Below are 13,046 nucleotides of genomic sequence, written 5' to 3'. Positions count from 1 at the left end.
GCTGGGATTACAGGCGTGAGCCACCGTGCCCAGCCTAACCTGCTTTTTGATACTAATACATTACTTTGGGTCTCATCCGACATCACTTCCTCAGAGAGCAACCTTCCTCTCGCCTCAGTTACTTTTACTTTTTTTCCTCGTATAGATGTTTTTTCAGGGAATGGAGGGTACTGGAGGAAGCCTTGGCACACCTCATCCCAAATCCCCACTTCCTGGGAAATAGTAGGCTGTCTCTCCTGTTCCTGTCCTCCCTGGCCTAGCCTGGGCTACCTCCTCTTCTGAGGCAAGGCGACTGCTGCATTTCACAGTAAGTGTGGAATTCCCTGCACACGCTGGTGGCCTTGTGTTCAAGAGTACTTAGAAGGAAGAGCTCAGGCCGGGTGCGGTGGCTCACGCCTGTAATCCCAGCACTTTGGGAGGCCGAGGCGGGTGGATCACAAGGTCAAGAGATCAAGACCATCCTGGTCAACATGGTGAAACCCCGTCTCCACTAAAAACTGCAAAAAATTAGCTGGGCATGGTGGCGCGTGCCTGTAATCCCAGCTACTCAGGAGGCTGAGGCAGGAGAATTGCCTGAACCTAGGAGGCGGAAGTTGCGGTGAGCCGAGATCGTGCCATTGCACTCCAGCCTGGGTAACAAGAGTGAAACTCTGTCTCGAAAAAATAAAAAAATAAAAAATAAAAAAAAAAAGAAGGAAGAGCTCATCAAGTGCCAGAAGATGACAGTGCCTGCTCTGGCAAGTTAGAAGGAAGCTCTGCATTAAACGTAAATATTGGCTGGACATGGTGGCTCACGTCTGTAATCCCAGCACTTGGGGAGGCTGAGGCAGGAGGAGGATCACTTGAGCCCAGGAATTCAAAACCAGCTTGGTCAACATAGTGACACGGTGACTCTGTGCATGCTTGTGCACGCGCTTGCGCTCGTGCACGCACGCACGCACACACACAGAACAACAACAATAACAAAGTTAGCAGGGTGTGGTGGGGCCTAGGGAGGCTGAGGCAGGAGGATCCCTTGAGCCTGGGAGGTTGAGCTGGAGTGAGAGGAGATCATGCCACGGCACTCCAGCCTGGGTGACAGAGCAAGACCCTGGGGAAAAAAAGAAAGAAAGAGAGAAAGGGAGAAAAGGAGAAAGGGAGGAGGGGAGGAAGGGAGAGGAAGGGAAAGGAAGGGAAAGGAAGGGAAAGGAAGGGAAAGAAAGAAAATAAAAGAAAGAAAAAAAGAAAACCAAAACAAGGCCAGGCGCCATGGCTCACACTTGTACTCCCAATGCTTTGGGAGGCTGAGGCAGGCGGATCACTTGAGGTCAGGAGTTCGAGACCAGCCTGGGCAACATGGCGAAACCCCTCTACCAAAAATACAAAAAAATACAAAAATTGGCCGGACGTGGTGGCGGGTGCTTGTAATACCAGCTACCCGGGAGGCTAAGGCACGAGAATCAATGGAACCCAGGAGGAGGTAGAAATTGCAGTGAGCTGGGATCGCGGCGCTGCACTGCAGCCTGGGCGACGAGAGAAACTCCGTCTCAAAAAAAAAAAAAAAAGAAAGAAAGAAAGAAAACAAAATCAAACAAACAAACAAAACCCCAAACATCCCTTGGGCTGGGGGACGGTGGCTAGAGCCAGTCAACACCGCTCGACACAGCCACGTTTCCATGGCTTCGCACGTCACTCAGGCCCCAGGGGGCGGGGCATAACGCCTTATCCAATCAGAGGCACCGGGCGGTGCCCTGCCAACGGTACTTTCAGACGCGCACGGGAGAGGAGGGCGGGGCCTGCGCCTCCTCAAGGAGCCTTTGTTTCTGGCCTCCGCCCCCGCCCGGGCTCGCGTCTCCGTTTCTCCGAGAGGCCCTAGGTGTCTCCGCCGCAGTCTGTGTCCCTCCGTGACCTCTACAGATAGCGGGAGCTGTAGGGAGGACGCTGGGACACCTGGAAGCCGAGAATGGTGCGTGTGAGGGACCAGACGTCCCCAGGCCGGGGGGAGGGGCTGGCTGGAACCGGCCGGAACCGGCTGTGGAGGGACCCAGGCCTCCCTGCGGCGACTCCCGGGTCTGGGGCCGGAATCTCCCGGCGCATCTGGGCTCTCGGTCCCCTCGGCCGCCGGGTGGAGCTGGGCTGGGCCGGAAGTCGGGACCCCGGGCGTCTTGTCCCGTCCCTGCGCGACGCCGCACCCGCAGCCCAGCGTCTTCTCAGATTGTGCGGGGGCCGCGGGAGGATCCTGAGGGAACGCCCGCTTCAGGTGTGGGATTCGTGTGGCAGGAGCTGCGGTCTGCGGACACATCCCTCTCCAGTCCCGCCTTTCTCCTGTTAAACATTAGGGGTTTATTTGAGTAAACAGCGGTTCATCGGTGGAGAAGCTCCGGGTCGTGGTTTGTGGATTGGTGGGTTCCCTTGGAGGGGCTGGAACGAAAGGCTGTAAGGTGCAAATTCAGTACTTGGTTGGTGACAGTTATGTAGTCGCCTTATTTGCTCTTATTAAGGTGGAAATTTTCTGCTTGTATAGTCAGGCGGATTGGTGGTTGTGGTTTATTAATCCTAAATTTTATTTCCCTATAAATGGGTGATTTATAAGAATTTCAGCCGGGCGCGGTGGCTCACGCCTGTAATCCCAGCACTTTGGGAGGCCGAGGCGGGCGGATTACGAGGTCAGGAATTCGAGACCAGCCTGGCCAGCGTGGTGAAAGCCCGTCTCAGCTAAAAATACAAAAATTAGCTGGGTGTAGTGGCGGGCGCCTGTAATCCCAGTTACTTGGGAGGCTGAGGCAGAAGAATCGCTTGAACCTGGGAGGTAGAGGTTGCAGTGAGCCGAGATTGTGCCACTGTACTCCAGCCTGAGCAACAGAGCAAGACTCCTGTCTCAAAAAAAAAAAAAAAAAAAAATTCATTTGAGGCTGGGGCATGGTGGCTTACGCCTGTAACCCCAGCACTTTGGGAGGCTGAGAGAGGAGGATGGCTTGGGCCTAGGAGTTGAAGACCAGCCTTGCAACATAGCGAGACCCCCATCTCTATTAAATTTTTTTTTAATGAACACATTCAGACTAAGACAAAAAACTGCTAAAAAATTTTTAAAAATGAAATAAAGAATTTCATTTAAATTTTTGTTTTTTGGGGTAGGAATTCAGGACACCACAGCACAGCCTTCTAATTGCCTCCTAATTATTTTAACTCTCCCTAGGGGGACAGGGTCCCTTGACCTTCTTCCCCTAGCCTAGCTTCTCCAGGGCTTGCAAATAATCCTTGATTCCATATTCTTTTTTCACCATATTCCCAAAAGCTAACTCCAGTCACAGCATTATCAAGTCTTTGTCCCTTATTGCACATTTCAAACAAAAATTAATTTTTACCATTTTTTTCCAGGAGGAATCTGTTGGTCTTTTAAAAATATTTGTTTTCTGTTTCTGAACGTTTCACCTGCGAGGAAAGCAGAGAATACATGTATGAGACTCTGCTGTAAAAAAACCCTTTGTGCCTCTTTTCTCTCTCCTAGGCACAGGGATCTTCTCAGAATGTCTTTTGGTTGGCCTGGTGCCATGGCTCACATCTGTAATCCCAGCACTGTAGGAGGCCAAGGTGGGAGGATCCCCTGAGGCCAGGAGTTTGAGACCAGCCTGGGCAACATAGTGAGACCTGGTCCCTAAAAAAACAAAAAACAAAAAGTCTTTGGGTTGGGGTTTCCCTTTGGAAACTTTAAACTGTGATAAACTGTGATGTTTCTTCCTCTTCTGATCCTGGGTTTCGGGACTGTTTGGGCTGACAAAAAGATGCTCATAGCAGCCAGGTCTCTTGAAGGGTCTGGTGAATATCAGCCTGCTGAGTCCCCCCCGCCCCACAGCCTGAAGTATGGGGTGGGGCCTCTTAGAGGAGCAGCCGGGTGTCCTGGGGTGGGAGGAGTCTCTTGATAGCCCGTCTCTCTAAAAGATCACCCCGGGACACTCAGCTTTTCTTCCCCTAATTCCGATTCCATTGGGAGACACCTTGGTGTCCAGCCAAATAGATGATGGTATTGAGGGGAAAGACAGATACGATTCTTGCCCTCTGGATTCTTTTAGACTAGTGAAGTGAGAAAACTGTCCCAAGGACAGGAAAATCTGTCCTTTGAAGTGACGAAAATCACACCATTGAAGTGACGAAAGAACCTGAAAAGCAAAATGTACTTCAGGCCGACAGCGGGACACAATGCAGTGTCTCCTGGAAGGGTGGTCACTGAGCCCTTCAGTGAGCAGGTTAGGGGGTGGGGGATATCCAGGTGATAGAATGGCCTGACCTAGGCCAGGCGTGGTGGCTCACACCTGTAATCCTAGCACTTTGGGAGACTGAGGCAGGTGGATCACTTGAGGCTGCAAGTTCAAGACCAGCCTGGCCAACATAGTGAAACCCCGTCTCTACTAAAAACACAAAAATAAGCTGGGCATGGTGGCAGGTGCCTCTGATTTCAGCTACTGGGGAAACTGAGGCATGAGAATCGCTCGAACTGGGAGGTGGAGACTGTAGTGAGCTGAGATCATGCCACTGAACCCCAGCCTGGGTGAAAACACTGTCTCAAAAAAAGAAAAAGAAAAAATGACCTGAAACTTGAGTCAGATATACCTCTGTTCCAGGTTAGCATAGCCCTTTCCTGGGTTTGTCCCCTGCAAAATATTTGTTCACTTATTGCAATAAGTCAACAAATACTAATCCAATGGAGTTTCGCTCTTGTTACCCAGGCTGGAGTGCAATGGCACAATCTCGGCTCACTGCAACCTCCGCCTCCTGGGTTCAGGCAATTCTCCTGCCTCAGCCTCCTGAGCAGCTGGGATTACAGGCACGCGCCACCATGCCCAGCTAATTTTTTGTAGTTTTAGTAGAGACGGGGTTTCACCGTGTTGACCAGGATGGTCTCGATCTCTTGACCTCGTGATCCACCCGCCTCGGCCTCCCAAAGTGCTGGGATTACAGGCTTGAGCCACCGCGCCCGGCCGCTTTTTCTTTTTTTAATAATTATAAATGTATTTCATCAGTAGAGCTTGAAATATAAGACAGTTTTCCAAAGAGGCAAGAAGGAAGTAGATTTCAGAAAACATTAACTATCTAGTCTTATGTTTGTTAAAAATTATTACTTACCCTTTTTCTTTCCCAAAGCAAGTGTAGTAAGTTTCTCAAGTATGATGTTGTTTTTTGGTGGGTGATGATTTCAAATGGAATTCCAGGGCTTAGCATTGGGAATACTACTAAGGAAAGGAAAAGAAATAGAAAGTCTCTTTCATCATGACTGCCGAAAAACAAATACATTTCCACAAGTAAGTACAGCAGATAATGGTGAATTACAGAGATTCACCAAAACTTCAATTCTTCTGCTTTGCAGGGTGACAAACTTGTGACAGTGGATAACTGTGTTCTCTTCCTGTTACCCAGAGTTTAATGCGAAGTCCTAATAGGACATGGCTTGGCAACTTCTCTAAGTGTTCAAACACAATTTAGTACATGATTTGTTGCCACAGAAACAATAAATAACATGTTTATTGTCTGAAGAAGATGGATACTTTTCTTTTTTTGTTGAGGTATGAAATATAAGTGCCTTGCAATTTCCTTCCCTGATATAAACAGTGAATTTGAGTGATTTTGCTGGATTCTTCAAACCCTGGGTATTTTCTCATTGAAATTTAAGTGTATAACCTTGACTGGGAAACAGAGACAGGAGACTAGTGACTTCAAACTAAGGCCAATCTTGAGCCTTCAAAAAGAGGACATTATAGGCCCAGTTGTTCTTGCTGGGGAGCTTCCCCTGCAGTGTCCCAGCTGCTCACAACTGACCTTGGGAGGAGCCCTTTATGCTGAGAGAAGCTCAGAGCCATGGAAAGCTGGGGATTCACAGGCAGAGGTGGTTGGGGTGATGCCCTTCTGAGAATGTACTTGCCATTATCTTGGGCGTGTTTCTAGACATTTCTAATGAAACAAATCTGGATTTAGGTAAGAAGTGATTTGTTTGCTTGTTTGTGACAGTGTCTCACTCTGTGTCCTAGGCTGGAGTGCAGTAGTGCCATCATAGCTACATAGCCTTGATCTCCTGGGCTCAAGGAATTCTCTCACCTCAGCTTTCCATGTAGCTAGGACTATAGGCACGTGTCATGATGTCTGGCTTATATTTAAAAAAATTTTTTTTAAATAGAGACAGGATGTTGTTATGTTGCCCAGGTTGGTCTCTAACTCCTGGCCTCAAGCAGTCTTCCCATCTTAACCTCCCAAAGTACCAGGATTACGGAGGGGAGGGGTACCACCACGCAAGACAGGAATGACTTTATTCTAAACGAAAATTGAAAGGGGAGAAGGCACCAAGTATAAAATCTGGAAGCAAATCAAAGCTTAGGCAGAAAAGAATTTTCTTTCATAGGGAGGAGGAAAAAATGAGAAAGAAGGTGGGAGGTGGAAATCAGGATGCAGGGTGCAAAATCAGACCTAGATCCTGACGGCAGTCTGTTCTTAGGAGGGTCTTCAGAGGGATTGTATATAGGCTCAGGCTGAGAGTGGATCAAAGTTCAGGGGCTTGGGAGAAGGAGAGAAACTTGACCAGTTTGGTTAACAGGTGCTTTGTTCTGACTGATCCCTGAAGACAAAGCTGTTCAGCTAATCAATTATGAGGAAAAGAAGGGAATTTATAGTCTGTGTGTGGCTTTGTCATAGGTATAAAGGCAGTATCATCTAAGTCGTAATGAGAAGAGTGTTTTCTTTGTGTAAGCTGCTCTTTCGGAATACAAAAGATGGGGCCGGGCGCAGTGGCTCATTTCTGTAATCCCAGCACTTTGGGAGGCCAAGGCAGGCAGATCACGAGGTCAGGAGATTGAGACCATCCTGGCCAACATGGCGAAACCCCATCTCTACTAAAAATACAAAAAAATTAGCTGGGTGTGGTGGCGCACATCTGTAGTCCCAGCTACTCAGGAGGCTGAGGCAGGAGAATTGCTTGAACCTAGTAGGAGGCAGAGATTGCAGTGAGCTGAGATCATTCCACTGCACTACAGCCTGGGCAACAGTGCCAGACTCCATCTCAAAAATAAATAATACGAAAGATGGGGGATTTTCTTTAACCATAGCTATTTCCAGGATTATCTACCTGCCTGATCTTCTGCTGCCATTTTCACTTATATCCATCTCTTACATTTGGCTATATCTGATTTATATGCAGTTTTTGAGAAGTACGGATGGCCCCTGGGGCTTGTGACTGGCATCTGCAGTGGGGCAGTGTGATGGTACTAAGCCCTGAACTTATGGGATCTTTATTAACTTTGGGTAGTGTCAGAATTAATTTGTCGAAGGCTTAGTTGGTGATGGAGAATTGGAAATTTGGTTGGTGTTCAGCAAAGACCACACATTTGGTGTTAGAAATGGTATCTGAAAAAAAGACACTACAGATCGGAACCTTCAACTGACTGGGTAAGTGTTTGCTGGTGAGAATTAAGACCCTGGAGTAGGAAACATTTCCACACTGAGAAGAGAGTCAGGTGTGTGAAACACCCATGGACTCACTACCCAGGTTAATAAATGAGCATTGGGCATTTCTGGTATGTCCTGATCTCATCTCACTTCTGTACCCACAGGTGACCAGGTCCTCATTTTAAAAAAGTGGTTCTTAATAGTTTTACCATCTATTTATTATTAGGCTGAATTTTGCTTGACTGTTCCTCTTTTGAATTTTTAGTAAGTTACTACCATTAATATTATACCAAAAAGAATTTTTTGTGGTTTCTTTACCTCAGTTTGTTGCACGCGTGCTGATTTCTGCATTTAGTTTGGGGTTTAGGATTTCAGCAAATGAAACTTTGGGCAGAGGATGGTGGTAGAATATAAACATTCAGTCTGTTAACAACCCTAACTGTGTGGTTTTTGTTTTGTTTTGTTTTGTTTTTTGAGACAGAGTCTTCTGTGTTGCTCAGGCTGGAGTGCAGTGGCACGATCTCGGCTCACTGCAACCTCCACTTCCTGGGTTCAAGTGATTCTCCTGCCTCAGCCTCCCAAGTAGCTGGGACTACAGGCGTGTGCCATCACGCCTGGCTAATTTTTTTGTATTTTTAGTAGAGACAGGGTTTCACCATGTTAGCCAGGATGGTCTCGATCTCCTGACCTCGTGACCTTGCTGCAATCCACCTGCCTCAGCCTCCCAAAGTCATTGGTTTCCCCTACTTTTCTTTTAAGAGACAGAGTCTTGCTGTGTGTTGCCCAGACTTGAGTGCAGTGGTGCAGTCACTGCTCACTACAGGCTAGACCTCCAGGACTCAAGTGATCCTGCCACCTCAGCCTCCCAAGTAGCTGGGACCACAGATGTGCACCACCACACCTGGCTAATTTTTGTTTTTTGTTTTTTTTGTAGATTGGGTCTCACTGTGTTGTCCAGGCTGATCTCTAACTCCTGGGCTCAAGTGATTCTCCCACTTTGGCCTCCTAAAGTACATAAATGTTATATTTGTTCATCAATTGTATGTTATAATTGATGAATCAATATATATGATGATCAGAATTGATGAGCCAATATCAAAGTTACTAAAGTTACAATATTAAAGTTACTGAAGTTACTAAAGTTTAGACTTCATCAAAATTGGTAGTTTTTGTTCAAAGGACACCAAGAACTTTATAATTTACCAAGTGGAAGAACGATTTGCAAATCCTATGTCTCATGGGCAGTTTTATCCAGAAGCAGCTTGAGACTCAGTCCCCTTCAACATACTCCATCAGGGTGGGGGCTGAATTGTCAGCCAGGAGTTTGAGGTATCCTGTCCCATCACTGTAGGAGGTAGTCTACCTCCTGGACCTCTCTCTGGGCAGTTATGCACCTGCAATCCTGGATCTCACCCAGATTATGGGGTGATAGCAGGGAGTGGTCATCCGGAGAGAAATCTGAGCCTGGTGTTTTGGGTTTGTAGGTGGGAGGTACTCTCAGGACACCCTCCCCCTCTGTGGAGTCAGACTTGGATGGGCCCAGCAGAATGGCTTGTGTGGTTTGCAGCTCTTTCATCCCCAGTGGGAGGGAGCCTGTCATCTCTTTTGCATTCCAGATATGTGAAGCAGGGTCTCAAGTTTACAACCTTGTCACCTGTTAAAGAGAGATTGCATTGGAAACTTATTAAAAATGTTAAGAAAGAGTTTATTCAACACAATTGCAGTGAGTCATGACAGCTGTAATAGGAGAGGGAGATTGAACTGAACCTTAAATGCAGCAGGAATATTATTGGATTTAGAGCCAGTGGACAAGGTGAGGGAGAGAATAGAACTTGGTTGGGTCTCATAGGTGGGGGAAAAATAACTTGATTGGATTTTTAAAAAAAAATCTTTTAATTTTTTAGAGAGACAGGGTTTCACCATATGGGTCAGGCTGGTCTTGAACTCCTGACCTCATGATCCGCCCACCTCAGCCTCCCAAAGTTCTGGGATTACAGCTGTGAGCCACTGCGCCCAGCTTGATTGGATATTAAGGTAGGGGGATCCTCTATAAACTGCCTTAGATGGATTTTTGCTGAAACTGACTTCTGCAAGCCAATGCCAAGGCCTAGTCAAAAAGAGGACTCTGAGGAGCTTCTCTCCAGTTTGTTCAAGAAAGGAGTACTTGAGACCTCTTCAGTCTAGTTTTTCCCAGAGCTCTGTATTAGTCTGTTCTCATACTGCTAATAAAGACATACTCAAGACTTGGTAATTTATAAATTACCAAGGAGAGAAGTTTGATTGACTGACAGTGCAGCATGGCTGGGGAGGCCTCGGGAAACTTACAGTTACGGTGGAAGGGGAAGCAAACATAGCCTTCTTCACATGGCAGCAGAGTGAAGGTTGGGGAAGCCTGTCATAAAACCAGATCTCACCACTCGTGGTGGCTCACACCTGTAATCTCAGCACTTTGGGTGGCTGAGGTGGGCAGATCACAAGGTCAGGAGTTCGAGACTAGCGTGACCAACATGGTGAAACCCAATTTCTACTAAAAAAAAATACAAAAAAATACCTGAATTGAACCTTAGAAAGACTGAAATAAAATAAAATAAATAAATAAATACAAAAAAAAAAAAATAGCTGGGCATGGTGGCACATGCCTGTAATTCCAGCTAGTCGGGAGACTGAGGCAGGAGAATTCCTTGAACCTGGGAAGAGGAGGTTGCAGTGAGCCGACATCGCGCCATTGCACTCTAGCCTGGGCAAGAGTGAGACTCTGTCTCAAAAATAAATAAATAAATAAAACCAGATCTCATGAGAACTCGCTCACTATCATGAGAACAACATGGAGGTAACCACGCCAATGATTAAATTATCTCCTACTTGCTCCCTCCCATGACATGTGAGGATTATGGGAACTACAATTCAAGATGAGATTTGGGTGGGGACACAGCCAAACCATATCATTCTACCCCAGCCACTCCCAAATATTATGTCCACACATTTCAAAACACATCATGCCTTCCCAACAGTCCCCCAAAGTCTTAGACAAGGCATGTCCTTCTGTCTATGAGCCTGTAAAATCAAAAACAAGTTACCTACTTCCTAGATATAGCGGGGGTGCAGACATTCGGTAAATACGCCCATTACAAATGAGAGACATGACCAAAACAAAGGGACTAGAGGCCCCATGCAAGCCTGAAATCCAATAGGACAGTAATTAAATCTTACAACTTTGAAATAATCTCTTTTGACTCCATGTCTCACATCCAGGTCACGCTGATGCAAGAGGTAAGCTCCCTCAACCTGGGGCAGCTCTGCCCCTCCGGCTTTGCAGGGTATAGCCTCCCTCCTGGCTGCTTTCATGGCTGGCATTGAGTATTTGTGGCTTTTCCAGGTGCATGGTGCAAGCTGTCAGTGGATCGACCATTCTGGGGTCAGGGGCCGGATGGTGGCCTCACAGTTCTGCTAGGCAGTGCCACAGTGGGAACTCAGTGTGGAGGCTCCAGCTCCATATTTCTCTTCTGCGCTGTCCTAGCAGAGGGTCTCCATGAGGGCTCTGCCCCTGCAGCACACTTCTCCCTGGACATCCATGCGTTTCCATACATTCTCTGAAATCTAGGCAGAGGTTCCCAAGCCTTAATTCTTGTCTTCTGTGTACCCACAGTACCAACACCACGTGGATGCTGCCAAGGTTTGAGGGTTACACCCTCTGAAGCCATGATCCAAACTGTACGTTGGCACCTTTTAGCCGTGGCTGGAGTGCCTGGGCACAGTGCACCAAGTCCCTAGGGTACATACAGCTAGGGGCCCTGGTCCAGGCCCAGGAAACCAACCATTTTTTCCTCCTAGGATTCTGGGCCTATAATGGGACAGGCTGTCATGAAGTTCTGTGATGTATCCTGGAGACATTTTCTCCATTGTCTTGGCGATTAACATTTGACTGCTTATTACTTATGCAAGTTTCTGTAGCTGGCTTGAATTTCTCTCAGAAAGTGGGTTTTTCTTTTTCTTTCTTTTTTTTTTTGAGATGGAGTTTTGCTCTTGTTGCCCAGGCTGGAGTGCAATGGCACGATCTCGGCTTATTGCAGCCTCTGCCTCCTGGGTTCAAGCAGTTCTCCTGCCTTAGCCTCTCGAGTAGCTGGGATTACAGGCATGTGCCACCATGCCTGGCTAAGTTTGTATTTTTAGTAGAGATGGGGTTTCTTCTTGTTGGTCAGGCTGGTCTCAAATTCCTGACCTCAAGTGATCCACCTACCTCATGCCTCAGCCTCCTAAAGTGCTGGGATTACAGGCATGACCCACTGCGCCCGGCTGGGTTTTTCTTTTCTATTCCATTGTCAGGCTGCAAATTTTCCTAACTTTTATGTTCTGTCACCTTTCGAATGCTTTGCCACTTAGCAGTTTCTTCCACCAGATACCCTAAGTCATCTCTTACAAGTTCAAAGTTCCACAGATCTCTAGGGCAGGGGCAAAATGTCCCCAGTCTCTTTGCTAAAACATAACAACAGTCACCTTTGCTTCCAGTTCCCAACAAATTCCTCATCTCCACCTGAAACCACCTCAGCCTAGACTTTATTGTCCATATCACTATCAGCATTTTAGTCGGAGCTATTCAAGAAGTCTCTAGGAAGTTCCAGACTTTCCCACATCTTCTGTCTTTTGAGCCCTCCAAGTCTCTAGGAAGTTTCAAACTTTCCCATATTTTCCTATCTTATTCTGAGCCTTCCAAAGTGTTTCAACCTCTGCCTGTTACCCAGTTCCAAAGTTGCCTCCACATTTTCAGGTATCTTTACAGCAGCACTCCACTGCCCAGTACCAATTTACTGTATTAGTCCGTTCTCACACTGTGATTAAAGACATACCTGAGACTGGATAATTTATAAAGGAAAGAGGTTTAATTGACCTACAGTTTAGCATGGCATAACAATTTTAAAGACTTATGTTTTTGTGAGTGTATATTTTACATGAGATGAAAACTATTCATATGGTGAGTAACCATTTGAAATTACATTTTGTAAAATGTGTACCCCTAATGATTCGTGGTGTTGAACATCTTTGTATCTGCTTATTGGCCATTTGTATATATCCTGGAGAAATGTCCATTCAAGTTCTTTGCCCACTTATGATTTATTTATCTTTATTTTTCCTTTTTTCTGGAGAGAGCTATGATGCCCAGGCTGGATTCGAACTCCTGGGCTCGAGATCCTTCTTCCTCAGGCTCCTGAGTAGGGGGGATTACAGGTGTGTGCCAGCATGTCCAGCCAGTTTTGCCCATTTTCTAATCAATGTGTCTTTTGCTGGTTTGTTACAATAACTTATTCTTTTTTGTTTTTTCTTTTTGAGACAGGGTCTTGCTTCCTTGCTGAGGCTGGAGTGCTGTGGTGCCATTTTGGCTCACTGTAGTCTCCACCTCCTGAGTTCAAGTCATGTTCTTGCCTCAGCCTCCTGAGTGTCTGGTACTAGAGGACATGCCACCACACCCAGCCAATATTTGTATTTTTTGTAGAGATGGGGTTTTGCCATGTTACCCAGGCCAGTCTTAAACTCCTGGGCTCAAGCGATCTGCCCACCTCAGCCTCCCAAAATGCTGGGATTATGGGTGTAAACCACCATGGCCAACGATTTATTATTCTTTTTTTTTTTTTTTTTTTTTTTTT

At 46.6% G+C, this 13,046-nt stretch overlaps 1 protein-coding gene across 2 annotated transcripts in view; it reads left to right on the top strand.

Moving 5' to 3' along the window:
- Positions 1-1,730: 1,730 nt before the first annotated feature.
- Positions 1,731-13,046, top strand: part of ZNF627 (zinc finger protein 627) — a 28,707-nt gene continuing 17,391 nt past the window's right edge. The window contains exon 1 of one of the 2 annotated variants that reach the window (XM_032251668.1): positions 1,731-1,945. In XM_032251668.1, the coding sequence (XP_032107559.1) occupies positions 1,943-1,945 (3 nt within the window). In that variant the 5' untranslated portion in view covers positions 1,731-1,942. Of the gene's footprint in view, positions 1,946-9,396; positions 9,442-13,046 lie in introns of those variants that run through there. The other variant, XM_032251669.1, reaches the window with a different exon arrangement.

Source organism: Sapajus apella, unplaced genomic scaffold (genome assembly GCF_009761245.1).
Source record: "Sapajus apella isolate SASKATOON/1434 unplaced genomic scaffold, GSC_monkey_1.0 scaffold77, whole genome shotgun sequence".
NCBI lineage: Eukaryota > Metazoa > Chordata > Mammalia > Primates > Cebidae > Sapajus > Sapajus apella.
The sequence above is the reverse complement of the archived record's forward strand: the minus strand, read 5'-3'. Positions and strand labels throughout refer to the sequence as shown.